Source organism: Mercenaria mercenaria, chromosome 7 (assembly GCF_021730395.1).
Source record: "Mercenaria mercenaria strain notata chromosome 7, MADL_Memer_1, whole genome shotgun sequence".
Classification (NCBI taxonomy): domain Eukaryota; kingdom Metazoa; phylum Mollusca; class Bivalvia; order Venerida; family Veneridae; genus Mercenaria; species Mercenaria mercenaria.
Window position 1 is genome coordinate 53,900,256 of NC_069367.1, and position 9,772 is coordinate 53,910,027.

A 9,772-nucleotide genomic window follows, 5' to 3' on the forward strand; every position below is an offset into this window, starting at 1 on the left:
AAAACGTGTTATGACGAGTTTAAATATTTTTGGAATCCAGGAGCGGACAAAAATTGAAGCTTTTAAATGAACATTGTGCGGGGCAGCGTATGGCGTACACCAATTTGACACATAAAATGTTTCGTGAATGAATCCTGCGTTCATTGGCATAAAAGGCAGGGTATTAATTTGCTTAACTATTCAGGGGATATGCGCACTCAATCAACCTGGTAAACATAATAAAAGAGTACGCCTGTCTTAGTTTTAAAATGTTTCTGTACCCTTTAAAATTATAATGTTATTATCATGGTAGATTGATATGAGCTTTAAGAAACAGACGGTGGATATTGACGGATGAATACACATTAGAATAACACGATATAGCATATGAATTTTGCAATAACACCGTAGACAAATATTTTTATGGTACAATCATTCATGAATTTTGTTTTTAATGGTACAAAGTGTACGTAAGGTATTCAGGAGCGTAGCAACACAGGTTTGCACTTACAAATGCCATATTTTGAAGAGAATGTGTATTTTCATACAAATCATTAAAATTGTATTTCTATACACCATTGTGTTGATACGAAATGTTTGATGGTGAGCCGATACGAAAATTATGAAGACAGGGACGGACAATTTTTGAGAAAAAAATGCGGCTTATGTGGTTGTTTTGGTATTCAGGAGAGAAGCATCATAGGGATGTACCTTTAAATAGCCAATGTTAATAAGTAAAATAAACGTTAGGGTATAACCGTTATAATCACACGGGCAGGTTGAGTTACTTAATGCATACCTGTATATACCTGTATGTGCATACAAATATTCAGATCTGCTTGTATAAAATATTTGTACATTAATAGGTGTGTATCCTAGCACAACATGTATTGTATAATAATTAAAATATGTTGAAAAACTTATGTAACGACCGTTATAATTACACGAGCTGTGAGAATTTTAGACATTTTAAATTATAATGATATAGAATTTACATAAAATACAGGGGTTTGCTTTAAAATATCATAACAGTGTGAAAATTAGGATTATAATGAAAATGTGGACACGCTTCTAAATATTGTTTGGACACAAATTGTTTTATGGTGAGCTGTGAAAAATGCATGACCTTCATGTGGAATGGGTGTATCTCTTGTAGAGAATGTAATTATCTAACAAGCAATAGATTGTTCGGTGGGAAAAATATTTAAAATTCTTTTTTGGAGGCGGGTTTACCCGCTTCCAAAGTTATCACTGACTTTCTGAAATCAGACAGTGCTTGTTTTATTCCTAACAACATCTAAATTTCTGCACTACATCAAATAGTTCCATTCATGAGCAATGCGAATGAATTATCAATGAAATAATTGTGGCTAAGCCCTGGGTAAAACGCTGACTTGATTACAAGTCAAACTAATCATTAAGATCATGTACGATTTATCAGTTCACTGGCTGCAGTTTAGATTATGTAAGTTCCCGATTCATGCGAGGTCTCACATAGTTTGGTCTTAGGTTTAGGAAAATCTTTCTCGGTTTGGTTGATCAATACAAAGTTATGGACGAACTAGACGTCTATATCAATTTTACTACTTGTATGTAGAATGTACACTGTACGTAATGGTACTGTCCAAATTGAAAGATGGACAGGTTCATTATAGAATTTAGCAGGGTAAGGGTTAACTGATAATCTGTAAATGCAGTCATAATCTGCTTCAATTATATCCGTCAGCAAGTAGCATTATCTCTTACAGTCATTGAAATATAACAGGAAAGAAATCTGCCAAAAACCGTCTCCGTCAGTCTTCCCAAGACTTTGATTCTATTATATTGCTGTGTTGTTAACAGAGAATCATTCAATATAGGGAAATGAGCCGCGCCATGAGAAAACCAACATAATGGCATCCGCGCAGTCTGGTCGGGATCCACGCTGTTCCCTTTCAAAGCCTGTTGGAATTAGAGATACTGTTAGCGAGCAGCATGGATCCTGACCAAACTGCGCGGATGCGCAGGCTGGTCTGGGTCCATGCTGGTCGCAAAGCCACTATGTTGGTTTTCCCATGGCGCGGCTCAAATAATCGTCATAATCACAGAGGATATGGATTTTCAAAAATATATTCCCGGTATGGAAAAAATCCAATTACTACTTCTACTAAATGCAAACCTGGCCACGCTCGCTGAGCTTACTAATACAGGCATTTGTTCTCTGTGATGATTTAATAAAATAGATTATGTCTGAAATCATTCGTCGTCCAACGCTGATTCATGGTTTGGAGAAATTGGCAGTTATTTGTGGAGAACAGACTGGTACTGGTGCAGAATCCAGAAAGACTTGTAAGGTTGACAGCCTGTCATTACGTAACTGAAATACAGTTAAATAACTACAACAAACAGATTTGCCATTGAGGTATTCAACTGCGTACAACTCGCCACGCGTATCTGTCTGAAATTAATGTTGTTTTTTTTAATGTTTTCGTCCACAATAAAAAACAAGAATTACTTATTAAGTTGTTTTATAAATATAACAAATATACTTAAGTAAATAAACTTCTTACCTAAGTAATACTTAAGTAAATAATCAATTTCTTATACTTATACTTAGGATGCTTTATAAATACGGCCCCTGGACTCATGAACAGTTCATCATTATTAAATAAATCGGTTTTGTTTGTAGTATGAAGAAACCATTTTGAATTTAGTTAAAACACGGCAATATTGGTGCCATGTCACCATACATACACCGGGAAAACGTGGTATCTACTATATGTAAAACACGTTTTAGAATCAACATTTAATAACAGAACTGAACATTGGCTCACTCCAAAATGAAATATAGCATGACCATGTTTTAATATATTCAAACACATCGACTCCATTACAGCCCGCATAAAATAAATCACACGGTCTATGTCGTGGTTTAATTATTCTACAAGCGCACAACCTCGTGTTTAAATATATTAAAACATGGATCTGCTATATATTATTTCATAACCGAGTTAACTCAACGTACAGAAATATGTAAAAGTTTGTAAAAATCTCGTTTAGTTTTGAGTTATCAAGATTACTATACTAAAGAATATTTCGAAAGTTATAGTTATGTATTTCCAACGAAATACATTTTAACGGTTTACAATAAACGTACAATAAAACATTAACATAATAATAATTTATTATATATGCACAATAACGACGAAATATATTATTACATAGTTAGAATTCGAACACGTGTCAATTAATATAATTTCTTTAATAATATGCCTTAACTTCGCAAATAAATGCAAGCATTACTATACATACTAAAACAAAAATGACATAATAGAATTCCGTTGGAAAATGAAAGGTTGGAACGAACCACAATCTCATATCTATAAAACGTTGTAATTTTGCGCCCTGCCCAATGATCCAGTTATTGTGTACAATCACAGCTAAATTACGTTCTTCCTCTGTAAACTTTTCAAAATATAGAAAACCATTAGGGAATTTATTGCTGTCTAAAATTGACAATCGTATAGTTGCATGTTTCACAACTTTATTGAATGCTATCTGGTCGATCTGTAGGGTCTCTTGTAAAGATTTTTCCCAGCCTTCTATTAATCGTATGTTATTTTTGTTGCTTTTAATGGCCATTAATCCTGTACAATAATTATCTTTATTTACATTATCAAGTTCCATCCACATATCAAAATCTCCTGTAAAATATGGAAAAGGGTTTTGCATCCAAACCATGTCAATATCCGAATACAGAACATTTATTCCCATTTTAAGATAATTCAGTATATGTGACGGCCTCGCAGAAACTAACGTACTAAATGCTGCACTTCCGAAACTCGCAGATTCGTGTACTGACGCGTGCCCACTTCTTGTAAGTGTCACCGTTTCTGACTTAAATTCTCGCAACTTTCTATAAACAAATTCATCTTCTGCTATGATAACTATGGAATACGTAATATCAAGTTGCCGATAAGCCCAGAACCAGTTTCTAAAGAAGTCAAAATATGCGTTGTTTACTGTTAGAAGAATAGTCCAGTTTTCACGTAGAGGACCGTATGTGTACGAACTCTCTCGTAACTTACCAGAATGATCCATTTCCGTCACATCACTTGATATAAAAATTAGAAAACATAGAAGCACAGACAAAAATAACACAATAATCCTTTTATGCATAAACTTTCTTTCCATTTTGTTTCAATAACGATCGACGCACTGATATTTAAGTGCGTGTATATTTAAATCCAGTCAAGTTACTTCATGCATAAAACTAGATGATAATTTCATGGAAAGATAGTCTACGTTATAAAACACATTACACAAGTTGTTCTATTTTAATATCACTGTAATACTAAAATATATCCCTCTTAATTAATGATACTCACTCAACCAGCATTTCTAAATAACCAATTCTACACGTGTCTTGCATAAACCTTCTAAAATAACTCATATTCAGGCTTATATTAAAACAATGTCTGCTTATGTACTCAAGTTGACTAAATTCATTACAAAGATGTCTATCGCATATTACGCTTTTACAAATGAAAGTCACAATATGAAGCATTCGTTAGTTACTTTCGCTATTAAAAGAGTGTACTCATTTCCAAAATGTCATGTCTCGATTAGTGTAACAATGCTTCCTAAACCCTTGTTACGTAAAAATGCGTAACTACAGAATATTTGCGTTTTATCTGAAGCTTTATCAATATGCTAATCGGGTTTTTTCCCTAGAAAAGGTGAATTTTAATGGCATACTTTCACAGAGAAAGTATACATAAGGAAAGTTGAAATTACACTATGTCTACGTCTTTTAATGATAAATGTTCTTTAGGATCGACAGTTAAAAGACAAGGGATTTTGCAGGCCGAAATCGTTATACACGTATTTATACCCTAATTTATCCACTCCATTTTAACGCATGAATGATTTCAAAATTAAATATGAGGGTTGCTTTTCAAAGCGGTTCAGTGTCTAATTTTTCTATGCGTCATTTCTGGTCCTTCAATATCTTAGTATAAACATTTCCCGTTATGATAGTATGAAGGGTGTTTATGACCAGACGTAACCGAGTCTGCTATTACTTTGCTTGGCTGCGTGTGTTAGGGATTCACCTGTAAGGTAGCAGTTTTATTTACACTGCCTTGTTTCATAAGAACATGGTAGGACTTAAATGCTGTCAATGCGTGGAGATAAGAGTGTCCGTCCAGATGTGCCAACACAGCAATTATGCAGATTTCAGAGATGTTAATAGCGTTAATTAGTGTTTCTACATAATCTGATGGTGGTCTGTACAGCGCAAGTACAAATTCAGTTTCTGAAAATTGAAATAACAAAAACAAGTTGTATGATAATAATACAAACAGTCAAGGTCGTGCTAGTCAATCACGGTTAAGTCAAGGTCGTAACAATCAAAATGGTGGCCACAATTACCAGAAAAACAGAGGTGGGGAGGAAGTAATAGGTTGGTCAGTTCCAGGTTTTGCATCATTAAAGGATGAAGTTCAGATGCGAACAGTGGTATTTTTCATTTAAGAAAACGCTGTTCTAATTATTTAGATTTAGATATTCTAGGTAAAGCTGAAACAAATTTAACCCATGATAATGTAGTAAATATTGACAATTACACTTGGTTTGAAAGCAATAAATATTCAACGCTCGATCTTGTTTAGGGAAGTGTAGCGTCTTTAGTAAGAATGATCTTTTAACTGAGTTAAATGTATGTGACATTGTAAACTTATTAGATGGTATATTATGGTTGTCCTTTGAGGATAAGATTAACATGTTGAAAGTTTTTCATCTTTGTTGCTTTATTGCCACCAAAGTACTCTTCGTAGCTTGAATATGTTGAAAACTTCTTCTACAAACCGTGTCTGCTTTTATATTGCTTGGTTCCGTTCGATGCTTCAAAATGATATTTTCACAGACTGTATTAACTATCACAATAGCAGTTTTTAAGTGCCGTATGCCGGCTATAGAAAGTTTTCCGTACTTGGATTTAGTGTTGTTACATTTTCTGGTCGGAGAAAATTTAGTTAAATGTAACAGAATTCTGCTTAAGCCAGTGCTAGAAGGCATGAGAGGTGTTGCAAATTTCATTACCTCTCATAAATAGACTCAGTCAAATAGAAAAAGTGGAAAACCACAGGTCGCCCAACACGACGAAATGAAAAGCAGAATAGGTGATGGTTAGGATTTTATTACTGGTGTAAATTGTTTACCAGACAGACATTGATACAATTCCTTGATGTGTACTAAATGGTCTTTGGTGGAATAAATATATAATCCCTACTTTTTAACTGTGTCTATTACTCAAGCGATTTGGCCTAGTGGATGTTTTTCGTAAAACTGCAATGAATCCATTGGAGACTAGTCGGGAGTGCAAGTTGACAATTACGCGTGGACAGTATTATAGTTACTTTATGGCTCAATGAAAAATGGAAAAATATAAGGAAAATACTTCGATACAAAACCAGACCTATCACACAGTTTTCATCATATGTTAAGGAACAGACCATACAAATCACTTCTTGAAACTAATCTTAAGTTTCAACGCAATTCTTTAACGTTAAACAAGTTGTGATCAGTTTACGGAATTGCTGCTTTTCAATTGATTAATTGGCGACTTATGTACTGATGCGTTTAAAATTGGACAAACATGTGCTACAATCCATTAAACTCATTGATAAATGTTCTAGACATGTACTAATAAAAAGTAAGGAAATAATGGAACGTTAAGGTAAATAATTGAGTTTCAAATCTTGTAAAACATTTTGTAAGACTGGTTTCCCTTCATTAACGGAGTAAACACGCCGATTACTCTCATTTGTACATGACATGGAGATAAAATTTAAAATGCTTAGTTGATGTGCTGACGTATTTCTTCAACCTATGTAAAATATAACGTATTTCTTAACCCATATGGCAGGTGGTATCACGTTATAGCGTATGCTAAGCACCGTAATGTCTGGCGGCCGTAATAAGTCTCCCAGTACTTGGATTCATTGTAGTTATAATTATTTTCAGTATCTATGTAATAGAAACCTAATGGTTCAGTGTGAGGATCTGACATGCAATACACATGTTCCATTATTCTACTTTGCATTTTTAGTAAGCTTTCTTTAGTGACATGGCATTTGAATAGTCCATCATTTTTGTTCCATATCAAACTTGTTATTTGCCCTTTTTCATCAAGATGTGTATACACAATCGAGAAATTAGAAAAGAAGTCAGTATATTACTAAACAAGCAAGTGAATCATTTCCTTTTAAAAGCTCTGTTTTGAAATGTAAGATCGGGAGACAGTCCTACTATTTAACAAACTATCATACATAATTAACAATATTATGTATTCTTGCACTTGCAACTATCTTACGTAGTACTAGGCCTGTGCGTTTGAAGTTCAAACAAAGATGAATGGTGTTGACCAATACTTTTCGTGGCCATTCCTATCCCAATGGACTGGTGTTTTAGACTGGAAAATTTAACTGCTACCTTGAGAAAAGAAATTATCAAAGGGCTAACATTTCCAATAGGAGAAAAACACAAAAACCTACAGCAGTGTATGCATGGATGTGACATTATTAAACTATACTAAAATATATTGACTATATTTACTATAACTTATATGTAACGGAGAAGAAGGAAAGAAACAATGAGCGTCGCCTTGGAATTGTCATTAGCAAAACCATCACTTGTTAATTCATATACCATCGTTTGTTAACCCTGTATAGCAAAGACTATATATAAAACCTGTCGCTTAACGTGTTTCTGGCAGATCATGGAGCTATAGAAATCAACGAGGATGTTCATTTGGGCAAATGCTAATGCAAATATTACTTGTGAAGTGTGCGTCTATGGCATGTCAAACGTTGCCATATTATATCGGTATTTTACTATTATAGTATGTTGGTTATTGTTATTCTATGTTGTGTCATTCATATTCTAAAATTTGCTATTGTTATTGTTTATGTTGTTATTCTTATTGTATTTTCGATATTCTTATGGTAAAAGTCATTATTGTTATTCCATATTTCGTTACTGTTATTGTATAATTGATATTGTTGTTCAATGTCGTGTCATTCATATTCTAAGTCTTACCATTGTTATTGTATATGTCGTCATGCGTATTGTATGTTTGATATTCCTATAGTAATAGTCATTATCGTTATTATATATTTCGTTATTGTTATTGTATCTCTGATATTGTTATTCATTGTCGTGTCATTCATATTTTAAAATTTGCTATTGTTATTGTTATTGTATATGTCATTATCATTATTGTATTTTCGATATTCTTATGGTAAAAGTCATTATTGTTATTCCATATGTCGTTATTGTTATTGTATCTCTGATATTGTTATTCATTGTCGTGTCATTCATATTTTAAAATTTGCTATTGTTATTGTTATTGTATATGTCATTATTGTTATTGTATTTTCGATATTCTTATGGTAAAAGTCATTATTGTTATTCTATATTTCGTTAATGTTATTGTATCTCTGATATAGTTGTACAATGTCGTGTCATTCATATTCAATGTTTATAACTGATATTTAACACTATCATGTTTTTACGTAAGTGTTTAAAGGGAAGTTTGAAGACTATTTTATTTACGTTTCAAATTCAACTTTTTGTTGGCGATTTAAAGCATTTTTGTGTCGATTCGACATCAAATCCAACTTATCACTCTTTTAACCGGTTCTGACTCTTGAAAATAAATCCAGGGCTTAGAGTGAAACTGGTCTGTCTGTATACAGAAATAGAAGCAGATAGACCAGTTTCACTCTAAGCCCTCGAAATGGCAAACACTGATTAAATGGGACAATGCTGTGGCTCTATCATTTTATTAATAATATTATACATTATCATTAAAATATCATGGCATATTGCACGAGATATAATCATTATGAAATGAAATATGAAATGAAAATTTCTAGCTATGGTATTGAAGCTACCGTGATAAGCACATATGGTCTAGACAATGCAAGGAAACTGCAAAGTGCTTAGGAAGTCCAACTACATTAAATCCCTGGCTTCATGCACATGGCATTTTCTTCCTGGGAAGGGTGTTTGCATGATTTTCTTCAGTCAGAAGTAAACTTTCTTTAGTAAATTATATTCTGTTTGGAATAATTACACAGAAGATAGGCAGTGAAAAAATATATAACAACCCAATGTTGTTAAAAAAATAAAGTATACATGCAAATCCTTTAGAAGTACAGAATGCAAACAAGCACAATAATAGCAGATTCGGCATGACTGAGTCTGTTCATTAGAGGTAGTGGAATATACAACATCCCGGCTTAAGTGGAATACTGTTAATTGCCACTAGTCATTACTAATGATAACATCTTACAAATGATTAACAATGGGTACGTGGAAGTCGACGAACGGATGCGTGCAATAGCCCTTCGTATTCTTAAAGTAGTCGAGGTAAATCGTCTTTCTAAATGGTGAAAAAAGGTTTGCTTAAAGTTGGTAGGGGATGGGGCAAACAAACATTTTTGTTTATTTTGGGCCTATTTTCTAAGCCTATTTTACTGATTCCTCTTCTAAATAAGCAGTCGATAAATGAGATAAACAAATAAACATTTATTTTCAAATGATTTTAATCAAATCACCCTGGAGACGGTAGGAGGAACCAAGGGTTTTAAAAACGAACGACTTTGATTTCTAACCGGCCTGGCATTCAAACGTCGCTGCTTTTTTAAGTCGATTTGATTTACATATCATAATATATAGTGATTCATTTGATAATGTTCCCGGAAATAAATGCGTTATGAAACGTTACACATTTTATGCACCGGTAACT

The 9,772-nt window shown here is 33.4% G+C and overlaps 1 protein-coding gene across 1 annotated transcript; it reads right to left on the reverse strand.

Moving 5' to 3' along the window:
• Positions 1 to 2,236: 2,236 nt before the first annotated feature.
• Positions 2,237 to 4,059, reverse strand: LOC123555817 (uncharacterized). Its single transcript, XM_045346406.2, has 2 exons — positions 3,391 to 4,059; positions 2,237 to 2,335 (listed from the first exon to the last, which is right to left on the reverse strand). Exons 1-2 carry the CDS (start codon positions 4,057 to 4,059, stop codon positions 2,237 to 2,239), a joined length of 768 nt encoding a protein of 255 aa, XP_045202341.2.
• Between the last annotated feature and the right edge of the window lie 5,713 nt (positions 4,060 to 9,772).

Excerpts from the sequence above, each read along its gene's own strand:
- LOC123555817 (XM_045346406.2), bottom strand. The coding sequence starts at position 4,059 with ATGGATCATTCTGGTAAGTTACGAGAGAGTTCGTACACATACGGTCCT. Across the intron at positions 2,336-3,390 it reads AACGTAATTTAGCTGTGATT|TTACGTAATGACAGGCTGTC; the intron begins GTACACAATAAC and ends ACTGTATTTCAG.